The 16,496-nt window shown below is 52.6% G+C and overlaps 1 protein-coding gene across 1 annotated transcript in view; it reads left to right on the plus strand.

Moving 5' to 3' along the window:
- The window catches only part of dysf (dysferlin, limb girdle muscular dystrophy 2B (autosomal recessive)), a 450,750-nt gene that overhangs the window by 341,094 nt on the left and 93,160 nt on the right, over positions 1 to 16,496 (plus strand). The window contains exons 34-36 of the mRNA XM_038793128.1: positions 6,265 to 6,405; positions 8,084 to 8,113; positions 11,153 to 11,176. Coding sequence (XP_038649056.1) covers positions 6,265 to 6,405; positions 8,084 to 8,113; positions 11,153 to 11,176 — 195 coding nt within the window. The remainder of the gene's footprint in view (positions 1 to 6,264; positions 6,406 to 8,083; positions 8,114 to 11,152; positions 11,177 to 16,496) is intronic.

Raw genomic sequence — 16,496 nt, forward strand, 5'->3', positions numbered from 1 at the left:
AACCCCCCCCCCCCCCTCCCCCCCCCCCCCACCGGGCCCACTGATTGGTGGGCCGGCCTCTCCCCCCCCCCGGGCCTACTTTCTGGCGCGGCCGGCCCCTGAACACCGTCGCCACCCTGAGTCAGAGCCGGCGCGCAGGAGAAGCCCTCCGCGCATGCGCAGGTTGGCGCGGCAGCCATCTGGCGCTGCGAAAGGAGGCTGGAGCGGCGTGAACCGTTCCAGCGCCGTGCTGGCCCGCTGTGGAGGCCAGAATCTGTTGGACCCGGGCCTGATTCGCACTGTCGTGAAACGTGACGGCGTTCACGATGGCGTGAACACTTGGGCTCCATATTGGAGAATCGCCCCCGATGTCCCCGTGTCCTGGACTCCCTCCCACCCGCGCACCAGTGTAAAGTTTCTATCAATTCCTTTCCAAATGTTAAAGATCACAATCAAAGTGATCAGACAAAAAGTGATGATGCCTAGTCATCGGATTCTGGTGAACCTTTTGCCAAGGCCAGTACATCCTAAGACATAACACATGGGAACAGAAGTAGGCCGTTCAGCCCATCGAGCCTGCTCCACCATTCAATGAGATTATGACTAATCTGATGTAATAATTCCCAACTTCACGTTCTTGCCTTATCCCCACAACCCTTGATTCCCTTACAGATTGAAAATCTGTCTCTCTCAGCCTTAAAGAGGGCAGCAGGGTAGCATGGTGGTTAGCATAAATGCTTCACAGCTCCAGGGTCCCAGGTTCGGTTCCCGGCTGGGTCACTGTCTGTGCGGAGTCTGCACGTCCTCCCCGTGTCTGCGTGGGTTTCCTCCAGGTGCTCCGGTTTCCTCCCACAGTCCAAAGATGTGCGGGTTAGGTGGATTGGCCATGCTAAATTGCCCGTAGTGTCCTAATAAAAGTAAGGTTAAGGGGGATGTTGTTGGGTTACGGGTATAGGGTAGATACGTGGGTTTGAGTAGGGTGATCATGGCTCGGCACAACATTGAGGGCCGAGGGGCCTGTTCTGTGCTGTACTGTTCTATGCCTAAATACACTAAACCGCCCTCCACGGTAGAGAATCCCAGATTCACTACCCTCGGAGGGAAGGAATTCCCAGCTCTGTCTTAAATGGGTGACCCCCTTACTCTGAGTCCTGTGTTGTGCTTCCCAGGAACTGTGCACAGTGCTCCAGCTGTGGCCCAAGCAGCTGAAATAAAACTGTTTGCTCACTTTTCACCATCTGTCCGTTGACCCGTCCTTTGGATATACCGAATTTTATTGAATGCTGCTGGAACGGTGAGCGACAAATTCCGAGCAGGTCAAGAAAGTGATCTGTTATTCAACCGCTGACACCTGCACAGTGCAGTAGCCCTGTTCAAACGCCTCTCGGCACTGGGCTACAACCCGCGCTGCACCAACATTGTGGTCCCGTCGAAAGGAACTTCCAGACCTTGGCCAACCTTCCCTCAGGTAAACACTCTGCGGCGGGGAATTTGTGAAATGCAACAAAAAAAAACCAGGGAGATTTTTCCTCCGAGAAATTCTTCCATCCAGCGAGTGCCAGTGCCCTGAAGTATTGGAAAAAAAACACAAAGGTTGACATTCCAGGATATACGTTCGTTGGCTGGGACGCGACTGAAACATTTTTAACAGCTGATCCAATGCAACGTCATTGTTGCTGCTTGAAATAAACAGCTTCGAGGATCCTTTGGAACCGGTTGAGTGGGTGAGGTTGGAGTACCACCTGCTAAATTTGGTTTAAGAGATGCACCACTGCCTGTTGAAAGGAAGAAAGAATCTGCATTTCTATATTGCCTTTCACGTCTGCAGGGTGTCCTAAAGTACACGGTGCCGATAAAAGGCTTTTCCTGATGTGTCGCTATTACATAGAACATAGAACATAGAACGATACAGCGCAGTACAGGCCCTTCGGCCCTCGATGTTGCACCGACATGTAAAACAAAAACTAAAGGCCATCTAACCTACACTATGCCCTTATCACCCATATGCTTATCCAATAAACTTTTAAATGCCCTCAATGTTGGCGAGTTCACTACTCCTGAGATGGCGGAAATGGGGCAACCAATTGGTGAACAGCAAGCTCCCACAAACAGCTCTGAGGTATAAAGAAAACCCGATCATCTTTTTTTTTGAAGTGAAGTTTTGTGAGGGCTGGGGCGGCCCCATTCCCACAGGAATGTGTCTCCACGTAACCCCATATATCAACAAGCAACAGGTTCAAAAGCCAAATGGCAACACAGTAGAGCAGCAAATGTGTGAAAAAAAATCTTGACTCAATTTGTTCGCACCATGCAATTATCCTGACTGTGGGAAAGGCCGGAGCTTTGCATCGTAAATGATCTGGAGTTAGCTGCGGAAAGGATGGATGATCCTTTCATGCTCGAGGGAGCATTCAGGGTTATTAAGCTTCCTTCTGCTCTTTGGTTGAAGATGGTGCTGCATCTACGATTGCTTCACCGGTCAGCTCCGCCGTGCAGTGGAAGGCATCGTCTGGATGAAAAGGCATCGCGAGTGAACATCTAAATACTTCTGAAATGTTGTGAGGGTCCCTTCCTCCACCACCCTTTCAGGCCGTGAGTTCCACACTCCCACCACACCCTGGAGGAAAATGTTTTTCCTCACATCCCTTCGAAACCTCCTGCCCCTTGGTCGTTGATCCCTCCACCAAAAGAAAACGTTTGTTCCTGTCTACTCTGCCCCTCATGATTTTATACATCTCAATCATGTCCCCCTTCAGTCTCCTCTGCTCCAAGGAAAACAATCCAAGGGAGGAATTCTCTGGCTGCGACCAGAAATTCCTGCCCGAGGTCAATGGACCTTAAGATGGTCCGCGTCCCCCCCATGGCCATCTTGCTCCGAGCAGGGCAGAAGAACCCAGCCCCATGTCTATCCAATCTCTCTTCATAACTCACACTCTCCCACCCAGGCAACATCCTGGTAAATCTTCTCTGCACCCTAACTGTGGTCTAACCTCCCTGCTCTTAAACTCTATGATGGAACCATCAATTCAGCGAACACCTGTAGTTGGATCTGAACAGAGGCTTTAATACACTTACAACAGAGCCAGCCTATTCGTCGTTGAACTCCATGAATTGGCAGGCTGGCTCTAAGGCACTGATCTTTATACATCGGTCGCAGGGGGAGGAGTCCTGGGCGGAGCCAAGAGAGGAGCCCAGTACAAACTCTCGCGTACTCCCAGAGCGACTCCCCCTGGTGGTTGGATAGTGCAACTGCACTTACAATGGTGGATAGTGAACATATATACACGGAGTGATATTGGCAACTATATACAGCATTGATCTCACAACGGGCAGATAACGAACATATATACATGGAGTGATATTGGCAACAAAGATAGTGTGAATCACATTCACCACACTCTATACCTCAGCTAATATAGGCAGGTCTACCATATGCCTTCTCAACCACTGTATCCACCTGTCCTGCGACCTTAAGGGGCCGGTGTACATGCACCCTAAGGTCCCTCTGATCCTCGGTGCTTCCCAGGGTCCTGCCGTTTATCATGTATTCCCTTGCCTTGTTTTTCCTGCCCAAGTGCATCACCTCACACTTATTCGGATAGAATTCCATTTGCCATCAGCCCATTTGGCCAGCTCGTCTATATCCTCCTGGAATTGAAGGCTACCCTCCTCATTATTTACATCCCACCAATTTTCATATCATCCGCCACTTTACTGATCAATCCTCCTACATTCAGGTCTAAATCATTTATATAAACTACAAACAACAAGGGCTCCAACTCTGATCCTTGCGGGACCCCACTAGACACAGGCTTCCAGTCAGAAAAACACCCCTCGACCATCACCCTCTGCTTCCTGCCACTCAGCCAATTTTGGATCCAATCTGCCAAATCTCCTTGGATACCATGGGCTCTCACCTTCGCTATCAGTCTCTCATGTGGAACCTTATCAAGAGCCTTGCTGAAGTCCAAGTAGACGGCGTCAAACGTATTTCCCTCATCTCCACACCTGGTCACCTCTTCGAAAAATTCAATCAGGTTGGTCAGACATGACCTCCCCCTTAACAAAACCATGTTCACTATTCTCGATTAACCCCTGCCTCTCCAAATACAGATTAGTTCTGTCTCTCAGAATTGCTTCCAACCGTTTCCCCAGCACTGAGGTGAGACTGGCTGGCCTGTCGCTTCCTAGTTTATTCCTTCCTCTCTTTTGGAATAATGGTACCACATTGGCTATTCTCCATTCCCCCGGCACCTCTCCTGTGGCCAGAGAGGAATTGCAAATTATTGCCAGCTCCCCTGCTATTCCCTCCCTTACCTCGCTCAGCAGCCTGGGAAATATGTCATCTGGCCCTGGAAATTTGTCTTGAAGTCTGTCAGACTACTCTGAACCTCCTTTCTGTCCACATTAATCTCTTTGATTTTATTACAGTCTCTCTCCTTGATTTCTATACCCACACTGACCCTCTCACGAGTGAACACTGACTTGAAGTATTCACTTAGAAACCCAACTACATCCTTCGGTTCCACGCACAAATTACCACTGTGGTCCTCAATGGGTCTTGCTCTTTCCCTCGTTATCCTTTTACCCGTAATGTACTTATAAGATAACTCAGGGTTTTCCTTTATTTTACCTGCCATTATCCGTTCATGTCCCTTTTTGCTCTCATTTATTTTTTTGCTCTCCTAATTTCCTTTTTAAGTTCCCGTTGCACATTCTATACGTCTCCAAGACTTCTGCTGATTTGAGCCCTCGATAATTGCCTTATGCCTTAATTTTCTCCTTATCCAATGCTGTGTATCCCTCAATATTCAGGGTTCACTGGATTTGTTGGTCCCACACTTTTCCTTGATTGCGACATGTTGGCCCTGCACTCTCCCTGTTCCCTTCTTGAATGTGTCCCACTGTTCTGTCTCGGATCCACTGTGGCCAAATCGTATCTGATCTGATTAAAAGCGGCCATGTCAGCCTCCAGCAGGTGTAACATAAAACATGCCTCATCATTGGATTGGCTGGCCTTACCCTGCTCTTCCTCATTCCCGATGTCCTGACTGTTGGAATCCAATTTCCGACCGACCACGTTTTTCACTTTTTCCGGGATTTGGTCAAACCGCCGGGCTTTGCACACTGAGAGATCTCGATGTGCGATAACAGCCTGTTCAATGCTCCATACCTCACATTCTTACATGGTCTAACTCTGCTTTGATTCATAGAATTCAAAGAATCCCTACAGTGCAGAAGGAGGCCATTCGGCCCCTTCGGGTCTGCAATGACCCTCCGAAAGAGCACTCAATCTAGGCCCACTCCCGCACCTTATACCCATAGCACCGGCGCATTGATCGTGGCCAACCCACCTAACCTGCACATCTTTGGACTGTGGGAGGAAATCGGAGCCCCCGGAGGAAACCCACGCACACCTGGGGAAAATATACAAAGTCCACAGAGACAGTCATCTGAGGCCGGAATTGAACCCGGGTCCCTGGTGCTGTGAGGCAGCGGTGCTAAGGGCTGTGCCACTGTATTCCCCTTCGGCATCGAGATATGGTGATCTTAGACAAGTTCGGCTATTCCAGATTTACCAGTCTAGAAGTTTCTATTATCACAGGCATCACTCTTTTGGAATTTGCTATTCTTCTATGGAATGGTTGACGACTTCAACATAACCAGAACTGTGCTTCATCCAAGTTTGACTCATTGCGGTTTCACTGGGCGGCCCAGTGGTTAGCACTGCTGCCTCACAGCGCCAGGGACCCGGGTTCAATTCAGGCCTTGAGTCACTGTTTGTGTGGAGTCTGCACATTCTCCCCGTGTCTGCGTGGGTTTCTTCTCACAGTCCAAAGATGTGTAGGTTAGGTGAGGTTACGGGGTAAGTATGGGGGAGTGGGCCTAGGTGAGGTGATCTTTCAGGAGGGCAGTGCAGATTTGATGGGCTAAATGGCCTCCTTCTGCACTGTCGGAATTCTATGCTTCTATGTACGTAACATTGGGAGACGAGGCAGGGAGTAGCGATGTGGGGAACAGTTTTAAAGCCATAGGCCAGGATTTCTGCCCCCACCACGGTATGTCTCCCCCAGATGATGCGGCAGCTATTTAAATTTCCACTCAGTTCTTCGGGACAGTAATACCCGCTGGGCGGGAGGGGTTGTGAAATCGTGGCCGAGGGATTGTTTCACTCTCCTTCCTCATTTCCCATAGCGATGCATTCATTTTAAAAATAATTATCAAATCCCGTTTGAAATTGGCTGCAGGATGACTGTGTTTATTTCCCTTTGCCCCTCCCCTCAGGGCGCCGATGAGTTTATGGGTCGATGTATCTGCAGACCATCCCTGGAGCCCTCCCCCAGGCTGGCCTGGTACCCAGTGAGAAGAGGACCCAGAAACGCGGGCGAGCTTCTGGCCGCCTTCGAGCTCATTCCAAGGCAGAAGGTACGTGAAACGTAAAATCAAAACTCCTACCTCAGCACAAACAACAACAACGGATATTTACACAGCGATTAAACATAATAAAACTTCCCAAGCTGCTTCAGACAAGTGCTATCAAATAAATGCCAAGCCACATATGAAGATATTCGGGCAGGTAAGCGATAACGTGGTCCAAGAGGTAGGCTACAGGAGGCGGAGTGGTGCAGAGTTGTCGAGAGGGAATCCCAGAGCTCCAGGCCCTGAATTTATCACAGGTAAGAAGGAAATGGCAGAGCAATGAAACCACTCCGTTAGTTCAGTCTTCCCGGAGGCAGACCCAAAAAGCCAGCCAGAAATTCGAGGGTCGAGTCAGGAGGAGGAATTGAAGGACATTAGTATTTCGTAAAAGAAAAGTGCTGGAGAAATGAAAGGGACTGAAAGCCGATAAATCCCCAAGGCTAGCCATCTGCACCCCAGGGTGCCCGAGGAGTTGGCCATGGAAACATCCGTCAGTTGTCATCGTCCCAAAATTCTGTAGCTTCTGGAACAATCCCGGTAAATTGGAGGCTGGAAAATGTAACTCTGCAATTTGTAAAAGGAGGGAGGCAGAAAAAAGGGAGTTACAGACTGGTTAGCTTAACATCGGTAGTAGGGAAAGTGCCTGTAAAGGATGTGATAACACTTAGAAAATATTAATGGGATTAGACAAATTCAACGTGGATTCATGAAAGGGAAACCGTGTTTGACAAATCCACTGGAGTGTTTTTGAGGACGTAATGAGTCCAATAGATAAGGGTGAACCAGTGGATGTGGTCTGCTGCACCGTTTAACATGATCATTACTGACCCTCTCTCACAACACCGTACCCAATGCTCTCTTCAGACCCCTTGACACCTTTAGAGTCTCGAAATCTATCTATTTCCTTCTTAAATATGTTCAGCGATTTGTCCTCCACGGCCTCCGTGGTAGAGAATTCCACAGGTACACCACTCTCTGAGTGAAGATATTTTTCCCCATCTCGTCACCCACCTGATATCCTGAGACTGTGACCTCTTCCTGCCTTTCCATTTCCTGCACCAGAATGGGTCAGTGCCTCTCCGAAAAGAACAAACCAACATTGTCGCCCTCAATGTGTCAAATGTTCGTCCATTCTGAGGTTTCCTCCACCACTCCCATTCCTTCTTACAGCTCCAGCAGTATCAGTGAAGGTGTGCAGTCACTGCTGACTGTAACCAGGAACATTAACAACAGTAAAAGAGTTGGAGAAATTCTGAACTAATATCCTGGAGTCAGAAAGATAAATATCAAGGGCAGCACGGTAGCATGGTGGTTAGCATAAATGCTTCACAGCTCCAGGGTCCCAGGTTCGATTCCCGGCTGGGTCACTGTCTGTGTGGAGTCTGCACGTCCTCCCCGTGTGTGCGTGGGTTTCCTCCGGGTGCTCCGGTTTCCTCCCACAGTCCAAAGATGTGCGGGTTAGGTGGATTGGCCATGCTAAATTGCCCGTAGTGTCCTAAAAAAAAGTAAGGTTAAGGGGGGGTTGTTGGGTTACGGGTATAGGGTGGATACGTGGGTTTGAGTAGGGTGATCATTGCTCGGCACAACATTGAGGGCCGAAGGGCCTGGTCTGTGCTGTACTGTTCTATGTTCTATGTTCTATCACTCAAACCCAATTGTTCTTTGTGTCTCTTTTGTCACACAGCATACAGTCCACAGCATTCCCGGCTTGCAGGTAAGACCGATGTCTGGACGTATTCTTAATCTCACCTGTCCTTGTTACATACAGAGTAAAGCTCCCTCTACATTGTCCCCATCAAACACTCCCAGGGCAGGTACAGCACGGGGTTAGATACAGAGTAAAGCTCCCTCTACACTGTCCCCATCAAACACTCCCAGGACAGGTACAGCACGGGGTTAGATACAGAGTAAAGCTCCCTCTACACTGTCCCATCAAACACTCCCAGGACAGGTACAACACGGGGTTAGATATAGAATAAAGCTCCCTCTACACTGTCCCCATCAAACACTCCCAGGACAGGTACAGCACGGGGTTAGATACAGAGTAAAGCTCCCTCTACACTGTCCCAATCAAATACCCCCAGGACAGGTACAGCACAGGGTTAGATACAGAGTAAAGCTCCCTCTACACTGTCCCCATCAAATACTCCCAGGACAGGCACAGCACAGGGTTAGATACAGAGTAAAGCTCCCTCTACACTGTCCCCATCCAATACTCCCAGGACAGGCACAGCACAGGGTTAGATACAGAGTAAAGCTCCCTCTACACTGTCCCCATCAAATACTCCCAGGACAGGCACAGCACAGGGTTAGATACAGAGTAAAGCTCCCTCTACACTGTCCCCATCCAATACTCCCAGGCCAGGTGCAGCACAGGGTTAGATACAGAGTAAAGCTCCCTTGACACTGTCCCATCAAACACTCCCAGGACAGGTACAGCATGGAGTTAGATACAGAGTAAAGCTCCCTCCACACTGTCCCCATCAAACACTCCCAGGACTGGTACAGCACAGGGTTAGATACAGAGTAAAGCTTCCTCTACACTGTCCCCATCAAACACTCCCAGGACAGGTACAGCACGGGGTTAGATACAGAGTAAAGTTCCCTCTACACTGTCCCCATCAATCACTCCCAGGACAGGTACAGCACAGGGTTAGATACAGAGTAAAGCTCCCTCTACACTGTCCCCATCAAACACCCCCAGGACAGGTACAGCACGGGGTTAGATACAGAGTAAAGCTTCCTCTACACTGTCCCCATCAAACACTCCCAGGACAGGTACAACACAGGCGAATGACTAATTTTCCACTGATATATAAATTTTTAAACCATTTCAAAACTCTGCGGGCAAATGGAATTCTACCTGTGAACCTCCCAATTTACTGATTTACTTTAGCAGCTCAGCCTGTGGTATCTGCATGTCTGTGACAGTTCAAGGGCTACGAGACTGCCCATGGGATCATCCTGTCCTGTTGTTTTCCACAAGTCGGTGATCTCGCTACATCAGAAATCTGCCGCCTCCCACTGGCATTTAGGTGAAAGCTTGGCGATTAAAGCGACGTCAAGCCCACAGAATGCTTTGTCGGACACTGTGGGTGGTCAGCCCGGGAGTAGGAATGCAGGACGGGCTGTCGATCACTGATGTCCCAAACCTGTCGGCCTGTCCCAGTTTCACCCTGTTTTGCTTTTTTTCTGAGTGTTGTGTTTTTTTAACCCAGCGAACCTTTGTCCCTTTCACCCATTGTCATTTGGCCCCTTTTGGACGTGAGGAACAGCCCGCTGTGGAGGGAAGGAAGGAATGGGGCAGGGGGAGAGGATTCAATCGCCCACTGACGCTCACCGTTCCACCAACATCCGTGAGGGCACCATAACTCCAAACCCGAGTGGGAGGGCAGAGGGGGGGGGGGCAACCTGCCAGCCTGTACCCTGCCTGTTGTGCCGGTAGCATGGTGGTTAGCATCAATGCTTCACAGCTCCAGGGTCCCAGGTTCGATTCCCGGCTGGGTCACTGTCTGTGTGGAGTCTGCACGTCCTCCCCGTGTGTGCGTGGGTTTCCTCCGGGTGCTCCGGTTTCCTCCCACAGTCCAAAGATGTGCGGGTTAGGTGGATTGGCCATGCTAAATTGTCCATAGTGTAAGGTTAATGGGGGGATTGTTGGGATATGGGTTACGTGGGTTTAAGTAGGGTGATCATTGCTCGGCACAACATCGAGGGCCGAGGGGCCTGTTCTGTGCTGTACTGTTCTATGTTCTATGTTCTAATGGTAGATTAGTACAACTCCGAGAAAGGCCCTCCAGCCCATGGATGTTGTGCTAGCTCATTCAAAGAGCCGTCTTGTTAATCTCACTACCACACTCATGAACAACATCCCTGCAGTTGACTCGCCTTTGCCGCTTCCCAAGGTTATTATTGACTCTGATCTCCACCATCCTCTTGGCTGGAGCATTCCAAATCCTCACCACCCTCTGCGTAAAAATGTCACATTTGCTTCTTTTCCCTTAAATGAAGAAAATGGGGAAAAAATGAAAATGGCTTATTGTCACGAGTAGGCTTCGAATGAAGTTACTGTGAAAAGCCCCTAGTCGCCACATTCCGGCGCCTGTTCGGGTTCCCTGATTATCCATCCTTCAGCTGTAAGAAACTCCTAACTCTACTGACCCCTCATGATGTTGAACGTCTCAAATCAAATCTCCCCGTGGCCTGCTTGTGCCCTGAGGAGAATGTTTTACAAATCATTTGATGGGATATGGACGTTACTGACTGGGCAGACATTTATTACCCATCCTTAATTGCCCTTGAACCGAGCGGCTAGCCAGGCCATTTCAGAGGGGCAATTATCAGTCAACCACGTTGCTGTGGGTTTGGAGTCACACGTAGGCCAGGCCAGGTAAGGACGGCAGATTTCCTCCCCGAATGGGGCATTAGCAAACCAGATGGGCTTTAGCAGAGGTCGCTTCATGGGCACCATGACTGAGATTCAATTCCAATTTATTAATTGAGTTCAATTAGGTGCAGTGGTGGGATTTGAACCCCTATCCCCCAGATCATTCGTGCGGGCCGTTGACACACTAGTCCGTTGATGTTGCCACTTTGCCACCGCACCCCCCCTCATTGTCCCTGTTTTCGCCCGAATGATGGGGAGAGTGGCACAGCAGTCGCCCCCGTCGGAATGTTGCGATCCATTGTGCGGCTGGCACTAACAAGGATTCTCTTTCCTTTCTCCTCAATGCCGGAATCACGTTGCTGTCCCAAGGAGGAGTTCAACACACTGAAAGAGGTAAGGGCAACATATGTGCCACCAATTGGTAGTTTGGGTTCCACCGTGCTCTCTCACTTGGCACAGAGATGGGCTTGATTGGGGTGGGAGTTGGGGAGGAAATTGGGACGTTGGACAAGTGGAGAAAGAGAGGTCGGTCCATCATCGGTCCCTGGCACTGGTAGATTATATGGGCTCAATGGCCTTGTCCCTGGCTGAGACTCTTTTTATTTCAAAATAACTTAGATAAGCTGCTGTGACATCTCCTCCTGGGGTGGATGGCCACGAGTGAGTTGAATTTTGGGGAGATGTGGAGGAACGTCCCTCTTGATCTGATCGGTTCGTCACATGGGTTGAAAGAAGGGAAGAAATAAAAGAGAGAAAGAAAGATAGAACTGATTTTTCTTTCATTGGCAGGCGACGGGAGCGCATGGCAAGGCTGGCATTGGGCAGTGATCTTGATGATACTGAATGGCTCATTCAGCCATTTCTGAGGATTGACACCGGTCAGCCACATTACTGTGGGTCCGGAGTCACACATTGACCCGCAATCGGCGATCGGGCGGAGAATACCTGTTTACGACCAAATCAGGGCGCTGCCTGTTTTCGGATGCTCCGCCCCATCTGAAACAGCATCATCCGAGGAGTACACCGCACGCCATTGGGACGGCCTCCCCGATGCCCCCCCCCCAATGGGCTGGGTTCCCGGTGGCAAGGGGGGCGCGGGCTCACAGTTTCTGGGAACCCGGCGTGGTGGCAGTGGACTGTGGGCGGGGGTGGGCTTCGGCGAGAGCTGGGGTGACTGGTGGGGGGGGGGGGGGGTCCGGGGGTGGCCAGGGGGTGTTCAAGGGGACCCCCATCTGGCTGGCCGGGTCCGCGGGCAGCCGACGCCATGTTGTAATGCGCGACCGCTGCAGGTTGCCGCCGTGCGTCGGTCATCACGGCGGACTCGGCAATTCTCCGGCCGTTTATTTTGTGGAGGCCGGGGAGTTTTACGTGGCGCGGCTGCTCGCCCCTCACTGGTACGGGGGCGTCACCAACCTGCTCGTAGTCAAACCAGACAAATCTTCCGGACATAGCCTCAAAATCGGAAAATCCAGCCCACGGTCTGTCGATGACCAGGAGGAAGATACCAGAAGCAAAGAGAAGAATATGGCGACACCAAAGGCTCGGACGTGGGGGCACTGACTTTACCCATCATGTTGCCATGGGGACAGGAGGACACGTTGAGCAACTTCAGCGTGGAGACAATTTTCTCTGGTCGCTCGAATAGATCGCCTCTGCTCACACGGTCAAATAGATTATTAACCCAGCAACTTTACCGGGAACCCCTCAGTTAATTCCTGTTTTGTAAACTACTAACTGGATGGCTAAGTTGAGGAGTTAGAAAGTGGGACACTGCTCTTTAGAAAGACTTAGTTAAATGGGGAAAGGAAATATCTCTCATCTTTTCATGTTTTGTCTCTTTGGTTTCTTTGTCTGAAGTTTGGAAGGGATTTGTAACTCTCCCACCACACACAATGCCCCCCGCCCCTCACACAGACTGCTCCACCCCTCACACACTCCCCCTCAACAAACACACACATACACCCTCCCCCCCACAACACACACACATTCCCACCCCCACACACACATTCCCATCCCCACACACACACATTCCCACCCCCACACACACACATTCCCACCCCCACACACACACATTCCCATCCCCACACACACACATTCCCACCCCCACACACACACATTCCCACCCCCACACACACACACATTCCCATCCCCGCACACACACACATACACCCTCCCCCCCACAACACACACACATTCCCACCCCCACACACACATTCCCATCCCCACACACACACATTCCCACCCCCACACACACACATTCCCACCCCCCACACACACACATTCCCATCCCCACACACACACATTCCCACCCCCACACACACACATTCCCACCCCCACACACACACACATTCCCATCCCCGCACACACACACATACACCCTCCCCCCCACAACACACACACATTCCCATCCCCACACACACACATTCCCACCCCCACACACACACATTCCCACCCCCCACACACACATTCCCACCCCCGCACACACACATTCCCATCCCCACACACACACATTCCCACCCCCACACACACATTCCCATCCCCGCACACACACATTCCCATCCCCGCACACACACATTCCCACCCCCACACACACAATCACCCCCCCCACACACACACATTCCCATCCCCACACACACACATTCCCACCCCCACACACACACATTCCCACCCCCCAAACACACACATTCCCACCCCCACACACACACATTCCCACCCCCACACACACACATTCCCATCCCCACACACACACATTCCCACCCCCACACACACACATTCCCATCCCCACACACACACACATTCCCACCCCCACACACAGATTCCCATCCCCGCACACACATTCCCACCCCCACACACACACATTCCCACCCCCACACACACACATTCCCACCCCCACACACACACATTCCCATCCCCACACACACACATTCCCACCCCCACACACACAATCACCCCCCCCCCACACACACACATTCCCACCCCCACACACACAATCACCCCCCCCCACACACACACATTCCCACCCCCCAAACACACACATTCCCACCCCCACACACACAATCACCCCCCCACCCCCACACACACATTCCCACCCCCCCCACACACACATTCCCATCCCCGCACACACACATTCCCACCCCCACACACACGCATTCCCACCCCCTCACACACACATTCCCACCCCCCACACACACATTCCCATCCCCGCACACACACATTCCCACCCCCCACACACACATTCCCACCCCCCCACACACACATTCCACCCCCACACACACACATTCCCACCCCCCCACACACACATTCCCACCCCCACACACACAATCACCACCCCCCACACACACACACATTCCCACCCCCCACACACACATTCCCACCCCCACACACACAATCACCCCCCCCCCCACACACACATTCCCACCCCCCCACACACACATTCCCACCCCCCACACACACAATCACCCGCCCCACCCCCACACACACATTCCCACCCCCCACACAGACAATCACCCGCCCCACCCCCACACACACATTCCCACCCCCCACACACACAATCACCCCCCCACCCCCACACACACATTCCCACCCCCTCACACACACATTCCCACCCCCCACACACACATTCCCATCCCCGCACACACACATTCCCACCCCCCACACACACATTCCCACCCCCCCACACACACATTCCCACCCCCACACACACACATTCCCACCCCCCCACACACACATTCCCACCCCCACACACACAATCACCACCCCCCACACACACACACATTCCCACCCCCACACACACACATTCCCACCCCCACACACACAATCACCACCCCCCACACACACACACATTCCCACCCCCCACACACACATTCCCACCCCCCACACACACATTCCCACCCCCCCACACACACATTCCCACCCCCACACACACACATTCCCACCCCCCCACACACACATTCCCACCCCCACACACACAATCACCACCCCACACACACACACACCTTCCCACCCCCCACACACACATTCCCACCCCCACACACACAATCACCCCCCCCCCCACACACACACATTCCCACCCCCCCCACACACACATTCCCACCCCCCACACACACAATCACCCGCCCCACCCCCACACACACATTCCCACCCCCCACACACACAATCACCCCCCCACCCCCACACACACATTCCCACCCCCTCACACACACATTCCCACCCCCCACACACACATTCCCATCCCCGCACACACACATTCCCACCCCCCACACACACATTCCCACCCCCCCACACACACATTCCCACCCCCACACACACACATTCCCACCCCCCCACACACACATTCCCACCCCCACACACACAATCACCACCCCCCACACACACACACATTCCCACCCCCCACACACACATTCCCACCCCCACACACACAATCACCCCCCCCACACACACACATTCCCACCCCCCCCACACACACATTCCCACCCCCCACACACAATCACCCCCCCCCCCCCACCCACCCACACACACACACACACTTCCCCAACACATAATAATAAGACCTTGGAGCTGTGAAGCAATAGTGCTAACCACTGTGCTACCATGCTGCCCACACACACTCTACACCCCCACCCACGCACACACTCTTCCCCGTCACACATATAGACACTCCCCCAACACACACACCCTCGCCCCCTCCACAAACACATTCTTCCCGCACACACACTCACACACACCCTTCCCCCCCACACACACAAGCTCCCCGCCCCACTTACACACCCCCAACATACACACCCCCTTTTTCTCCCCCCACAAACACACAATCACTCTCACACATACATGCTTCCCCCACACACACGCTCCCCCCACACACACACTCATCCCCACGCAAATACACACTCACTGCCTCGTACACACATGCTCCCCCCAGACACACGCTCCCCCCCACACACACGCTCCCCCCCAGACACACACGCTTCTCCCCCCACACACACGCTCCCCCCCAGACACACGCTTCTCACTCCACACACACACGCTCCCCCCCCAGACACACACGCTTCTCCCCCCACACACACACTCCCCCCCAGACACACGCTTCTCCCCCCACACACACACGCTCCCCCCCCAGACACACGCTTCTTCCCCCACACACACACGCTCCCCCCCAGACACACGCTTCTCCCCCCACACACACACGCTCCCCCCCCCAGACACACACGCTTCTGCCCCCACACACACGCTCCCCCCCAGACACACGCTTCTCCCCCACACACACACGCTCCCCCCCAGACACACGCTTCTCCCCCCCCACACACACACTCCCTCCCCCAAAGACTCATACAATCCCCCCACACACACACGCTTCCCCCCAGACACACGCTTCTCCCCCCCCACACACACACTCCCTCCCCCAAAGACTCATACAATCCCCCCACACACACACGCTCCCCCCCAGACACACGCTTCTCCCCCCACACACACACACGCTCCCCCCCCAGACACACACGCTTCTCCCCCCACACACACGCTTCCCCCCAGACACACGCTTCTCCCCCACACACACACACACTCCCTCCCCCAAACACTCACACACTCTCCACACACACACTACTCTCCCCATACATGCTCCCGCAGACACACACACATATAGGGCGCGATTCTCCCATATGGGGAGAAATCGTAAGGCTGGCGTCAAATCCGGGCGGGTTTGACGCCAGCCCCCCCC

The sequence above is a fragment of the Scyliorhinus canicula genome, chromosome 3 (assembly GCF_902713615.1).
Source record: "Scyliorhinus canicula chromosome 3, sScyCan1.1, whole genome shotgun sequence".
Taxonomy (NCBI): domain Eukaryota; kingdom Metazoa; phylum Chordata; class Chondrichthyes; order Carcharhiniformes; family Scyliorhinidae; genus Scyliorhinus; species Scyliorhinus canicula.